At 39.8% G+C, this 15,000-nt stretch overlaps 2 protein-coding genes across 2 annotated transcripts; both read left to right on the top strand.

The window, feature by feature from the left end:
• The first annotated feature begins 1,146 nt into the window (after positions 1 to 1,146).
• Positions 1,147 to 7,157, top strand: LOC137990805 (RYamide receptor-like). Its single transcript, XM_068835908.1, has 2 exons — positions 1,147 to 1,950; positions 2,028 to 7,157. The coding sequence occupies exon 2, from the start codon at positions 2,224 to 2,226 to the stop codon at positions 3,253 to 3,255; it is 1,032 nt and encodes a 343-aa protein (XP_068692009.1). The 5' UTR covers positions 1,147 to 1,950; positions 2,028 to 2,223; the 3' UTR covers positions 3,256 to 7,157.
• Positions 7,158 to 10,512: 3,355 nt separating this feature from the next.
• Positions 10,513 to 13,519, top strand: LOC137990806 (zinc finger protein 709-like). Its single transcript, XM_068835909.1, has one exon. It carries the CDS (start codon positions 10,577 to 10,579, stop codon positions 11,291 to 11,293), a length of 717 nt encoding a protein of 238 aa, XP_068692010.1. The 5' UTR covers positions 10,513 to 10,576; the 3' UTR covers positions 11,294 to 13,519.
• The last annotated feature ends 1,481 nt before the right edge of the window (positions 13,520 to 15,000 follow it).

Genomic DNA, 15,000 nt, shown 5'->3' on the forward strand with positions numbered 1-15,000 from the left:
ATTGAGTAGAAAGGACAGAAGACCATTTATACTCCTCAAGTAGTTTAAACATTTTGAGCTTATAGTGTTCTCTCACATCTCGAAAGACTTTTGTATAACGATCTGCCTTAACAGGATCTTTTGGACAGGCTAGGACCATCTGGTGGTCTGTTCTTACGGCAGATTTAATAACTTTAGTCTTGCTCCATAGATAAACTACTCGCAGCCATTTTTCTGCTCAACAAAAATAACACAATCTCGTCCCCAGCTTTTTTTGGTCAACGGTTCAATAATTTGCAGCGGCCAGCACTTTTGACGTCATTTTGACGTCATCGGATCAATAATCTGCAGCGGGCTGCACTTTTGACGTCATTGATTCAATATGACGAAGTTTCTTTCCAAATTTGGTGAACAGCAGCTGGTTATGGTGAATTATGCGTGTGATTTTAACCAATCAGAAACGGGGAAATATTTTGAATGAATAACTATATATATATATATATATATAGATATAGTAAATATGTACATGGGAGCAATCCACTGTGAACTCTCAGTTGTACCTGAAGAAGGCTGGTTTGGCCAGGCGAAATACAATACATTACTAAGTAATCAAATCTACATTGTATTGGCTCTCGCTCAAAATATTTATTTTTTTAATTAAGAGTCATGGATTGAGATGTAATAGAGTTTACTCCCCAAGTTTATACACAGCGCCGTGGAAAACCATGAACAAACGAGCAAACTCCATTACCACTGCATCCATGATTTTTGATTGAGCCTCGCTTGTTATAAACTGGTTGCAAAGACTGTGTGTACGTAACCGGCGGTTCTCTTTTTGAATGCATGTTGGGAGGTAACACTTGCATGTTGATGCCGCTTCCGGAAGTGAAACGTAGAATTGTGAAACTCGAATCTTGAATCGCGAAGACCAAGGACGAAACATATGTAAACGTTGGCGGGGATATAACTGATATAACGCCATGGTATTGGGTTTCGTGAGTCCTCCCTGTACGACATATTTTCTCCCAAGTAGCCGCCAATATAATGCGGTATCGCAATTAGCTTATATTATTATTGGCTTTCATATCATATGATTTTTTTTCTGGGCGAGTAAGACGACACCCATTCTACTATACTGGAGATCTCGAAACTGAAGGAGAAACAGGCACCAGCGCTTTATTACGTCATGTTAAACAGTTTTCATTATTGGTAATCACATGTTCAAGTGTTTAGTGGTTGAAAGACATTCTATTCACAGAGATCATGTACCTATCCCATGCTATGCGCACCGTTATGACAACCCGAAAATTCTTCCTCCTGGAAACGAAATAACTAGCGGTGAACCAGAGATGCCACAGAAACACAATTAAGGCATAATACGTAATTACGTACCTATGACCCCGTCACACTACGCTACAAGTAACTCTTGTTGAGTTAATTTGACTCAACAGTACTTGTAGCTCGAGGTTTGGCCTCTAAAGTTAACCTGGTTCGACAATGTGCACAATGCAATCATTGATTGATTGTGATGAACGCAGGAATTCAAATGATTTCTTTACTTGTATATTTAGAACTTTTGAATAAATTTAGTTTGTTGAACAAAAGATATGCCCTCTGGGATTCGCTTTTGACTTAGGTCTGCGAAAGTAACTCGATATCGTAAAAACAATAGCACTCTCTGCGACGTTCTCACAACTTGTTGTATTTTAGGACGTTAAAACACCACGCACTGTTCGAATAAGCTTAAAGGGCCTTTATGTGCTGGATGGCATGTAATATAATATTCTATAACGTCTTAGTGTCGACTCCATTTTTAGAACAATGACAGGATTAGCAAAGTATTTGCGTTTTTTTTTAAGTTAGCTCAATCGTCAAAGAACATCTTGGTGACGTTTATCGTCTGCGTTTTCCAACACAATTGACTCGTCAATATCAATGTTCATGACTCTGACAGCTTGCTACATGGATGCGGTATTGTAATCGCCTCTTGAATGGCTTGCTAATACTCCCGACTCGAGGTAACTATTCAACTCTTCTTCCTTTTTTAGCGTACAAAGTTAAACAACGAGGCTCAAAGCACCGAAGGCGGAAAATTGTAAGGCTTGTCTATGGGATCGGTCCTTTCCGGCTTTGGAGTGACGAATCATACACCCGAAGGCTATTTCCCCTTTAGCATAAACACAGGAACGTCTGCTTGCAAGGAACCAGTTGGCTGTGTGCGGAGGATTCATCAAGACAGCAATCATGAATGCATCAGTGAATGGACTGCGCTGTTCCAGTAACTTGACTACAACATACAAATTTTATACAACCGCGTTTTACAGCCTCATCTTCGTTGTTTCGCTGGTCGGAAATTCCTTAATAGGAATAATTGTTTACAAAACTCAAACTCTGAGGAAACCCATCAACTTTCTTATTGTCAATATGGCCATGTCCGACATTTTGTACCCTTTATTCTTGATTCCTCGCCGTATTTCGGACTTGCACCTAAACTCCTGGCTCATCAGAGGTGGCTTCGGTGAGGCCTTGTGTAAGCTGGGTCCATTCTTGACTGATGTTTCCTTAATAGTGTCAGTTGAGAGCCTGGTTCTGGTAGCTGTCGACCGATTTGGAGCTGTCATGTTTCCTCTCCGTCCTACGCTAATTACTTCTAAGCGATGTCTCTTGTTGATTGTCCTTACTTGGATCGTGGCTTTGGCGGTCATGTCACCAGATCTCGTAGTTTACAGCCTGAATGTTGACCAAGGAGAAGTAGTTTGCCATCGGAATTGGGATTCCGTAGGAGACTCGACATCATGGGCGAGATACGTTTTTGCTATGAATGTGGTGTTTATTTATATCCCCATGGCCATTCTGATTATACTGTACTCTTCGATGCTTCTCAAACTCACGTTACGGAAGACGCCAGGTGAAAGATTGACTGTTTCTGAGAGGAAACGAGAAAAACGGAACAGAAATGTGTGGAAATTGACCATAGCAATTGTTGTATTGTTTATCGCGAGCTGGATTCCATGGAGTATTAATTTTTTAGTAGTTATCTTTACAAAGGATCCTTTGCCTTGTGGTTTCTTTATCTACTGGAAAATTACCCAGCTCGTAACGAACTTACATTGTGCCATTAATCCTTGCATCTGCTTAGCCTTCAGCGGATACTACCGTCAAGCCTTCAAGAAACTCTTCAAGTGTTCGAGAGCGCTTAGATCGCAGGAAGAAGTAGCAATAACATTGCAAACGGGTCGTGGAATTCAATATTCCTCGCAGGCTACATTATTCTAAGGGGTCATTTCTTCCATCTGTTTATGTGCTTGCTAAGGACTGAAAACAGCTGTTGATTCAATTAAGTTGTCAACTCCGTCGAGATAGTCGTCGATAACAACTTGTCTCGTCTGAGGAGGCCCTAAGTGTAACATAACGTAAGTCGTTAAAAAAGATTGAAATGTTCCTTTAGCAAAAAAGATGATGACATAAAGCAACAAAGATATTGCACTGTAATAAATACTTGAGAGATAAAAGGTGTTTATAAAAAACGTTGAAACTGATCTAGATAAAAAATTATTAAAAACTGAATTTTCGACTGCAACTGCGGTCTTCATGAGTGACTAAAATATGTTGTTCGAGAGTAATAGATCGTTTTCACTGTCACGCAATAAAAAAATAAATCGAAAACCATCTAGTGGAAAAAGTCAAGAATTCGTGATGTTGTAGAAAATAAATGAAGAAGACACTTCTCCAAGTTTTAGGCCTGTGCGTTTCCCCAAACTTCAGATATTCGTCGAAATGTTTCGCAGAAATTTACAGAGCCCAGTATGAAAACGCCATGTTGGTGCCATGTTGGTGCACATCTTCCGGCGGCCGGAAAATAGTGTCAACATCTGTTACTTACTTTGGCTATCTAGGCGAGTGATCATCTGTACTGAACAGACAGCTATTTACCTTAGCACTTTTCCTAATGCTTTAAATTCTAAAAAGGCTCAAAACCATGAGATAAATATATATTTCTCAATAAACTCGATCGTCGCCTCGTGTCACGCACCGCTATAACTCAGAAATTCAAAATGCTCTGGTTTCCAAACGAAGCACGCTATTGAGCTTTAAAATTGCAAATGGATACAAATTTACCGCCTCTTATCCCTGATAAGGATAAAAACTTTCGTGGCTCTTTAGTTTTGGATTTTAGAAAATGATGACGTCACGTGAAAACGATCTATATGCTAAAACTAAAATAAGAAGTTACTTTATCCCCTAGGGCTTCAATAATGTCTTATAGACAGAAGGGAATGGCTTCCGCTCGTTCACCGCATTTTTGTCTATTGTGGAGTGCCATGATTCCAAAAAGATTCTTTTGTGCCAATTATTGACATTCTTTTCTAGAATTTCCACATAGCCAGTGTCAATGTCAAGGTCAGTGGTTTCGGCGTGATCTTTTACTGCCGACTCTTTGTTATTATTAGTTCCTGGTTTATGCTCCCCGCCACGTGAATTCCATGATCTCTTTGTTTCCCCAATGTATGTGAAATCACACGATCGGCTTTTAACCTTGTACACAATGCCTTTTGTTTTCGTTTCTTTTGGGCGATCCTTTGGTTTCCTAAAATAATGGGCGAGTGTTTTTATAGGCTTTAAAGTAGTTTTTATGTTCGCTTTGTTAAGCACATTTCTGACTTGTTCTGAAACGCCCTTTACGTATGGCAAAGTAGCAAAAGTTTTTGGCCGCGTATCGGTATCCTGTATTTGGATTGCAGCCGGTGGTCTAGAAGCCCGACATTTCTCAATGAATTTATCTGTATAACCATTAACTTTTAAGTCATTAATGACTTGTTGTCGTTCTCGATCTTTTTCTGTGTCATTGGATGGGATGGTTTCTGCGCGGTCTATCAGGCATTTAACAACCGCACGTTTGCTCTGGGCGGGGCTATGAGACGCGAAATCCAGGTACTTGTTGGTATGAGTTGCTTTGCGATGTACGTTAACAGTAATGTTTCCCGATCTTTCTACTGTGCTGCGTGTGTCAAGAAAGATCAGTTTCAACGTTTTTTATAAACACCTTTTATCATATAATGGATACTGATCGACCATCAAGTAAATACTTGAGTTGTATATAATAAATATAGCCTTATAGGTGAATTGAACTTGTTTAGTCAACAATATTATGCCGACCATTGGAGACAGTCCTATTACGTTTCTTTATTCCCTTAAGATGCACATTATTTCTATGAAACGTTTGATGTATACTGAAACGTGGCTTTAAGTGAGCAAAAAAAACACATGTACATTCGCGATGTTTTAGGATACAGCTTTGCAAAAAGATGGAGGGATCCTGCTGAACGTCTTTATTAATAACGGTATGGAGAACTAGTAATGTGATCAGTAATGTGAAAGAGATCTCGAGGTTAGCGGTTAAATGGCAATGTTCCTCTGAAAACTTTTTTCACTCTAGTTTTAAATATCGTGCTTGGCGCTTATTTTGAACGTCCGCCCTCAGGCCTCGCGGCAACGTCAGCATCTAACGTCGAGTGTGATCTTCGTACAGCCGTCAGTGCCATGTTTGACTGGCTTGTTGAGAGCTTTGCTCAGGATACTTTAAACAAATTTCCTTTTGTTGTCAAAAGTTCGTTTTTTTCCGCTTTCTCTCAACGACTTTGCTGGCCATTATTTAAAGTATAGAGGCAGGAGCAATTGTTTTATTTGTATAGTGTATAGTGTTCGTAATACTTCCTTTATTTACATTCATTCAAAGTATGTCAAACATTGCGTAAAAACCATAATAGAAATTCTGATGCATTTTTTGGCTTACACCGAAAATTTGCCATCAGGTGGCACTAGTTAGAGAGTGACCAGTGCCAGACCATATTCCAGTTAGTCCTCTTCTACAATGAGCGTTGAGACTTCTTAGCCAAATGGGTGATAAAAGTTGATATTTTAATTAGCGTAACAATTAATTTCACCCATCATCTGAGACTTGTGTTTACTGCCATTAGTTCAGTTTCGCAAGAGGAAACAATAGACGAGCCGGCAGGCCGTGATTTGCAGACTTGCTGCTTTGGAAGTAGCCAGAGTCCGTGTTCTTGGCGCTGACCAAAAGAAAAGCAGACTCTGGGAACGAGATTGGCGCACATTGATAAAATGGCGGATTTGCATTGACGCCAAGCTTAATCTGTCAAGGAATCGCTATTTTGAAATTAAAGATTAAAGATCAGAACAAAAATAACTTATTTTTTAACGCTGATTGGAAAAAACTACGAATTATAGCAAAACAAAATAGTCAGCCTGACGCGTCTAAGCAAGAAAAACTATTTTGAACGTTACTTTGAAGAAAACATTAACAACTCCAGAGAAACGTGAAGAGGTATAAATGACATCGTCTCAAGAAAGGAAAAAAGTGGTCAAAGATCAATGCACCGCCTTGCTGACGCCAACTCGGAAACGGTATGTAACCCAAAGGAAACTGTAGGTAATTCTCTTAACACGTTTTTTGCAACTGTCGGACATAAATTGGCTTGTTGTATACCTTCTCCGTCACTAGGTCATGACTTTAGTACATTTTTAGATCCGTCAATACTAAGTTCTTTTATTTTGATCTTTTCGTGCCCACAAAAGTGGAAATTGAAATGAAAGTGTTAAGAAACAACAAAGCCAAACAACAATTGAGGACATACACCACGGAGATTCTTTCCCAATGTGCTCTTCAGGCAGTATGAAAGATGGCGGACCAAAGTCAACAACAAACGTACGCAAAGGAACTCATAGGGGGTAACACAAAAACCGTACTTCTTGATGTTTTAAACCACCTTAATTCTAATACAGGTCTAGATTTTACGTTGTACAAGGTGGAGTGGCTATACTCGCGGATTCTGAGACTCGGAGGTAAGTGTTTTCTGAGACTCGGGGGTAAATGCTGTAAACTGGTTAATAACTCATCTAGCGCTGGTGCCATGATCCAAAGCACCACGATATGTCACATCGCTTTGTGAGGAATGTAAACCGCCTTCAATTCTTTTAATGTATCTCTGTCAATCAAGCTTTCATCACCCCCTCCCATCAGTCTTTTTAAACACTGGTCTATGTGCAAAGATCTCCTTAAAGTGCTGTTCGTTTCCTCTTTGCGGTTTGCATGTAATTGTAGATATGTAGATTTACTAGAATCCTTTGACTTATTTTTAGAGAGATTGTAACGTTTTAGGATGTACACCTTGGATACTCTGCCGCGGCTAGTAAATCATTTCTATTGTTATCATTATTTTTATTTTCATCATAAATATTTTTAAGCATTGTACATTTAATCAGTTCGGAAATAATAAAAGTGTGGCAAGACGCACCGGATGGAATTCCGCTTACAGGCGTGATGCTAATTTCTAGATTCTGTCATTTCTCATACAAAAGAAAATGAAAGAAAGGGATAAATGATCCTCGTACGTATCTGGACAACTGAATTTAAGCAATTTGTGTTCTATAGATACCTGAAAAATTCATGTGTCTTTAACGGGATTCCAGTCCCGGGGGGGGGGGGGGGGCGGGGGTACTGCCATATATGGACTATATAGGTATGTGCCGCTGTGAAGCAGTTTACTCTAGCAAAGGGTATATAAATCAGAGCGTTTGGGTCTAGAATAGGATATCACTTTTCACGAAACTGACCAGTTGGTTGAAGATTTTATCTATACTAGGGAAACCAGGAATTGCTACTCAAAAATATAAAAAAATGAAATCGGCAAGTTTAAATTTTGACGACTCAGCCTCAACAGCGTTGATAGATGACTATCATAAAACGCTACTGGATTAGCCTGCGTGGCAGAACTGACAAAAATCGGGATTCATACGGAAATCGGTGATATTAATACTGGTTAAAATTAAACATTTATTGTCTTGATAATGCATATGTACGTGCTTGGCATTGCTGGAAAAGTATAAATAAATCCTTTCTTAAGAAAGAAGTGATTGTGGTATAAGGTTTTGTTATGGCTTTGCTTTAGACTGTGCTAGTGACCTCAGTTTCTGGAAAACAGCTACTCTAGGATAGGAGTGATTTGGGGAGTTTACTCTAGTATAGGGTAGCAATAGCTAGCTGAAACTAGCTCTGGTATAAGCTAAGGGTTCCAGGGCCCCAGCCAGAAATTTCTAAAGTACCCCCCCCCCCCCCGCAAGGCCTCTGCAAGGCCGGTGCAACACTCTACCAACGGAGCTTTGAAGTCTCTCAGTTGTTCCCCTGAACGGATTCGTTGAAATGAATGTATATACATTCATTATTCCACTATTTCGCAGTTTTACCATATCTGGTCAAGAGACCTGGCAAAATGTGAGGAGGCAACGAGCCGTCAGTATTTCGTGGTATTGCCGTCTCACTTTTGCGGCCTGTGATTGGTTCTAATGTTGAAATTGACGTCGTTGCACTGAATTGGGTTGCTGACGTACGCAAACAAATACGTTTCGCAAGTAGAAAGAATTGAAATTTCGATCAGGCGCGGGTTGATTAGTTTACAGTTTTATTTATCCTTATAAATGATGGATCGCGATACAAAACAAATCGCGATTTTGAGACGGCAATACCACATTATATTGACGGCGTTGGGAGAAAATATATTCCGCATTGGCCTCCGTCGCTTCGCGACTCCGCCCAATACGGAATATATTTTCTCCCAACTAACCGTCAATATAATGTAGTATTGCCGTCTCAAAATCGCAATTTGTTTTTAGTGTCCCGGTTTGAGCGGTTTAGAACAGAGCAAATACGTGCGGACGGAACGGGCCGAGTTTTTCAGTAAAAGAAATTGTATTCAACTCCGTGCAAAGCCCCAGAATTTAGCTTCTCATCGGTTGTCACTCGTCATTTCATTTATCCAATCAATTTTAATTGCTTCGTCTGTGTTGTTTACGTCATTCGCACGCGCCTTATTATGCAAACGATACGATTCTCAGTCAATGCTGTAAGAAGCCAGAGTACTTGAAAATAGCGTAATAGTGGAATGATAAATCCCATATTTTGCTAGTTGCTCATATTTGTAAGTACTACACAACTTTCAAAATATCCGCGCGCATTATATATTAGACCATTTATTACGTGAGCGAAATGATATATGAAATGAATCAAATATTGACCGGCTGCGGATATGAAATCAAGTGAACCCGGAGTGAAGGATCAGAGCTTCACTTCACTTGATTTCATATCCGCAGTTCAATGTATGATTTCTTTCATACATCATTTCATTCGTTGATTCATTCATCACGGGTATATTTAAACACGCAAATGACCAGCTCCCAATATCGGTGGCTTCGTGGCTCGGTTGTTTAGAGCGTCGCACCAGCATCGGGAGGTCACGGGTTCAAACTCCGTTGAAGTCCTGAAATTTTCAGGCCTCTCCACGCAATTGCTAAAATTGCGTTCATAACTGCAAGGACCATAGCTTCACTTGATCACTAGTTTTAGTTTAAAAATTAGTGCTTTCAGCGCTAGCACCACTTTTTCATTGTGACGTTTAGACCATTCAGGTGGGTTAAGTTCAGATTAAGAATGTTACTTGAACTTTTCTGTAAAATGGTCACGTAACATTTCGCATCATTCCTTAAACAAGGAATGAATTCATGTCTTTGGCATGTGAATCAAACTTCACTCGGCTATTTGATTGAATAATGTCTTCACACAATAGGGTTTGACAACTGGCCTTCTTGTTAATAGTGTCGGTAGAGTTTCAAATTTTCAAAAATAGTATCAACATTTTCAATAGTCAGAAATCTTGGACAGGCATGCGCTCTCGACACAGCATTTTTGCGCTACATTGAGTCACAAGTGGCCAAGAAATTTAGAGCATTTGGTGGGAGAAAAGATGTAAATTAAATCAACGCGACCTCATAAAGTGGATGAAAAATCGGTCAGTTTAAAATGCAGACTGCAGATTGGGTCTAAAATGCAGACTAGGGACAAATTAGGCCTCAGCCCAGGTCTAGGCCTGGGCCTCAATCTGCATTTTAGACCCAATCTGCAGTCTGCAGTCTGCATTTTATACTGACCGAATTGCAAATTGTTCACTGCGATTCTGCTTGCAAGCGAGGAAACCCAAGAATATCGAAAAGAATTGCACTTCTCCAAATCGTTATCAATGCGGTATTCAACTTTGAAGATCAGAAGAATTTTTTCCTTGACGACAGTATGGCGGAATGCTCAAAACTGCGATTTGGAATCTTTTAAAGTCAAGCTCCAAGAACTCTCTGCTACATGTCACTGTTGCGGTTTTTTTGGTCAAAAACAAGCCAAAATGCACCAAACCATTCTCAGCTAAACTTTGAGATCTTCGCCGTGGCATATATTGCCTAAAATTTATCTAAATGTCCTCCAAAACCACTCGTTGAAAAGGTTGTTTCACAGACAGTTAATTGCCGTCATTTTCTTGGTGCGACTCTCGGGGCAATACTTCAATCAGCGGCTTCAGTTGGACGGGTTCTAAACTCTGAACCTATGAGCCCAAAAATACAAAAATCCAGCGGAGTTGTCTTTTCCGTGACAACGTGAATGTAAGTCTCACGAAATCCTATGTCCGCGATTTCCGCCCAACGGCGGGAGTATTGAGTAAGTTTCAGCTGAAGTTTGAGTTCCGCTGATTTAGACATGCCTTCTCAGTGCAAACAGTGTAACAAGTGTTTTAGCCGCGCAGAACGTTTAAGGAGGCATGAAAGAGTCCATACTGGAGAGAAGCCTTATGAATGCAAGCACTGTGGCAAGTGTTTTGGCCACGCAGAAAGTTTAAAGAGACATGAAAGAGTCCATACCGGAGAGAAGCCTTATAAATGCGAACATTGTGGCAATCGCTTTGGCCGAGCAGGAAATTTAAGGACACATGAAAGGGTCCATACTGGAGAGAAGCCTTATGAATGCACACAGTGTGGCAAGTGTTTTAGCCACGCAGAAAGTTTAAGGAGACATGAAAGAGTCCATACTGGAGAGAAGCCTTATGAATGCAAACAGTGTGACAAGTGTTTTAGCCGCGCAGAAAGTTTAAGGATACATGAAAGAGTCCATACTGGAGAGAAGCCTTATGAATGCAAACAGTGTGACAAGTGTTTTCGCCACGCACGAACTTTAAGGAGACATAAAAGAGTCCATACTGGAGAGAAGCCTTATGGATGCAAACAGTGTGGCAAGCGCTTTTGCCGAGCAGGAACTTTAAGGACACATGAAAGAGTCCATACTGGAGAGAGGCCTTATGAATGCAAACAGTGTGGCAAGTGTTTTAGCCAAGCAGGACATTTAAGCAAACACAAAAAAGCCCACACAAGAGAGAAGCCTTGCAAATCAACGCAAACAACAATGTGGAAAGGGTTTTAGCCACGCAGGAGATTTAAGGAGACATGAAAGAGTCCATACTATAGAGAAGTCTTATGAATGCAAACAGTGTGGCAAGTTTTTTAGCAAAGCACAAAGTTCAAGGACACATGAAAGAGTCCATACTGGAAAGAAGTCTTATGAATGCAAACAGCGTGGCAAGTGTTTTATCCAAGCAGGAAGTTTAAGGACACATGAAAGAGTCCATACTGGAGGGAAGCCTTATGAATGCAAAAAATATGGAAAGTGTTTTATTGAAGCACAAAGTTTAAGGACCCATGAAAGAGTCCATTCTGCAGAGAAGCCGCATGAATGCCTACATTGTGGCAAGTGTTTTGGTGTAATGGAAAGGTTAAAGTTGTACTATGATCAAAAAATCAAATCTTTTTTTCCTTTAGATTTCAAAACTACACGTTAACTAAACACTAAGTGACCCAAATTTTAAGCCCTAATTTCAAAGACACACATTTAAACTGAAATTTTCCTGTTTAATGGTCTGCCATTACTAACTTTAAAAACTTGAGAGAGCTGGATTGAGGAGAAAATGACATCAAAGACTCATTAGTTTAAGAATGCATTGCGTTTGTACGCTACTGAATTAATATGTAGCACGAGAGTTTTGGGCTTTCAGATTTTTAAACTTGTTGTTTGTATACATAATAAACTGTGTTAACATGCTGAAATTTTAAGCTATTGAGCTCCAACCCTCTGAGGTGCAGTCAGTCAGTTTTGAAGGTGATGTATATAGTGGGCTGTGAAATCCAAACCTTACACTCAAAGTGAACAGCCTTTCAGCAAAAATCAAAGCTCACAATTTTGCCAGGCAGGTGTTAAGGAAACGCACTTTCAAAATCTGACTGAAAAAAGGAAGCAATTTTTTGATCATAGTACCACTTTAAAATGGTGGCTCTTAACTAATGAAAGACAGTGGTTGCTAAGGAAGCTTTTTAGGCAACAGCCGTAGAAAAAGGTTGCATGGATGTTTCTTTTAAGTAACGTTTTCATTGGAAATCTGACATCACTTCATATAGAAGGCGCGTGGGCAACTAGTCCCAGTCCTCTGCCATGCATTTAAAATATTGATGAAAGTCAAGTAGACTATTGCACTACTGATAAAACAATGCAAAAATGTATTTTTTAACGATATTTTGGATGGCCAATACCAGCCTTCATCAGGTTTGTTTGGAGATCTAACAAATTTACAGAATATATACACGTTATGAAGAAATTAAGAAAATTTCAAATGATAATGCAACGTGATATAGCTACTGGATAAACAAACCAAAATTTCAAAACAATAAAATGCTGTTGAAACACTATATACTAATTACTTCATAACATGTGTATAATTATATATTCTGTAAATTCGTTAGATCTCCAAATAAACCTGATGAAGGCTGGTATTAGCAAGCTGAAAATCATTAAAAAATACATTTTTGCATTGTTTATCAGTCGTGCAATAAATCAATACTAGTAAAATACTAAACCCAGAAAGATTGAAGAAAATGAAAAGAGGAATGAGAAACATTGGCTTCAAGGCTGACCTTGTTGATCATTTTCAACTTTCTTTTACAAATTCTTTTTCACCACAAGTTTGAGTGTGTAATCTGAGCGTCTGACAGCTCTCCAAGACAAAAGTTCACTTAAGTTAATCCCTGCCCAGTAGGGTTAGTATCTGGATGGGAAACCTCAAAATATACGACTTGCTGTCAGAAACAGGGCCAAAAATAATATTTTAACGCTGAAAAATGCGACCTAAGCAAGGTACAGATTTTGTTAGCCTGCTTTATGCAGAACAAATATTGATGCAAAAGTAAATAAATATTGATACACAGTTTTTAGGAAGGGCAGAACATTGTTTCTGCAAAGTCAAAAATTCACTCTCCTAGACAAGGTTATTTATCATCCAGTAATTCGATTCGTTTTGGAAATAGAAGCTGCTTTATTAATCATCAGCGTCACAAATTCTAGGGGCTCATTTGTTGAAACTCAAGCACGCTTCCAACAGACCTGTTTATTGTTGTGATTTCTGCACGCGCTGCGGGCCTATTGCCACCACGGACTTACACTCTTACAACCCGGTGACTTAGTATGTAGTGCACTTGCGCCCAGTGGAACGCAAGTGCTGTCACTGCTCCTTCTCAAGTTCGATGACAGAATAAGGACTTAAAGATCTACGACGGCGACGTCGACGAAAAGTCTTAAAGCAAAGGAGGAAGAGGATTATTCTTCAGGAAAAAAAAAAAAAACACGAAAACAAATTCGTATAACATCCGCTCGATCTGAAAAACTCTTTTAGACGTGTTTCCAAGACTCGTTTATTTGTTTGAAGGATGTAACGTAACAAAACTAGCATTGTTGTCTGTGTGGCATGCCCGAGAAAGGGCCCCTCAAAACCCAAACTCCTGCGATAAGTTGGCGGTTCAATTTGGTTGTAACCTTCCATTTCGTCACTGATTTGCCAGGTATCTTATAGTGCATCCTCACTAGCCGGAAAGGAACTCTTACGGGTTGGTTGCAGAGAAAACATGAGTTTTTAACGAAATTTCTGAACTGGGTAAAACGCTGAAAACGTATACAGAGGAGCCAAATCACGCTCCAAGCACATTATAAATCTCACACCAAGCAGGAACCCATGACCCGGAGCTTACAACTCTACTGTGTTCGTGTAACGGCGTTTTCACAGACCGATTTATTTTTAGATTGAATTTCCCGCGAATGAGACTCCCACAGGAGCCCGATGACCAATTACAAGAAATTAAGCTGACGTCATAGGGTCACCGAACTGGAACTGCCTTTGTTTCTTTACCTAATTCGCGGAAAGGGCTAGTCTAAAAATAAACCTTCTTGCGAAAACGCCATTTCACAGACGCTGTATGGAAGTTGCACGCTCCAGATGGGCTCCTGCACCGAGTCAGTCACAAGCATACTACTGACCCCATTCTCAAGTAAGCAGAGCACCCCAAGAACCGTACCTCAAAGCACCTTAAGCAACCCAAGTAAATCAAGTGCGTCATCCAAACAAAGGATCTTAAGGGTGGTATGATACCTTAAAAATGGCAAAATTTTTGATAATTTTTTTAGTGGGTTAAAAGGTGTATAATTTACTTGAGATCATCGCCACAAAAAAACTTTTTGGAAAAATTCTATTTTTGTGATGATTTTCTGTTTGCTAAGGTCACATGGCCAGTTGCTATGGGCAACGGGTCTGCTTATACCTTGGTTAGGTCTGAAAAACGACCGCCAACAGAACAAAGGACTCCTGTAACATATACAAACACGTTCATAGTGGGATGACTGAGCGAGCCTGCGAGAAAGATCAAATCTCCAGTTGTGAACACTCAAAAGTGAAATTCCAGCTTTTGGATCTTCGAATTCACGTATTTCTTTCCCGTTTAACAACCATTCATGCCTAAGTTTCGTTCAGCCAGGCATAGTAAAAGAAGGTTTTCGGGAAATCAGTATACGAAACGAACGAAAGAGAATCTAAAACAGTAATGTACCAGTCAAATTGAAGCTACAACCCCGGGCGTTTGAATTTTTGGAAAATTTTCGTTCAAATGACCCCTCCCCGGGCCAAAAAGCTGTTCAAATGCCTCATCATAGGTCCATTTCAGGTGATCAAATGCCCCCACCCCCGGGAAAATTATCAGATTACTGTTCATTAACTCTTCAGTAGCTTGTATTTATGCTTCTGAAGCTGTGTATGT

This window comes from Montipora foliosa, chromosome 2 (assembly GCF_036669935.1).
Source record: "Montipora foliosa isolate CH-2021 chromosome 2, ASM3666993v2, whole genome shotgun sequence".
NCBI lineage: Eukaryota > Metazoa > Cnidaria > Anthozoa > Scleractinia > Acroporidae > Montipora > Montipora foliosa.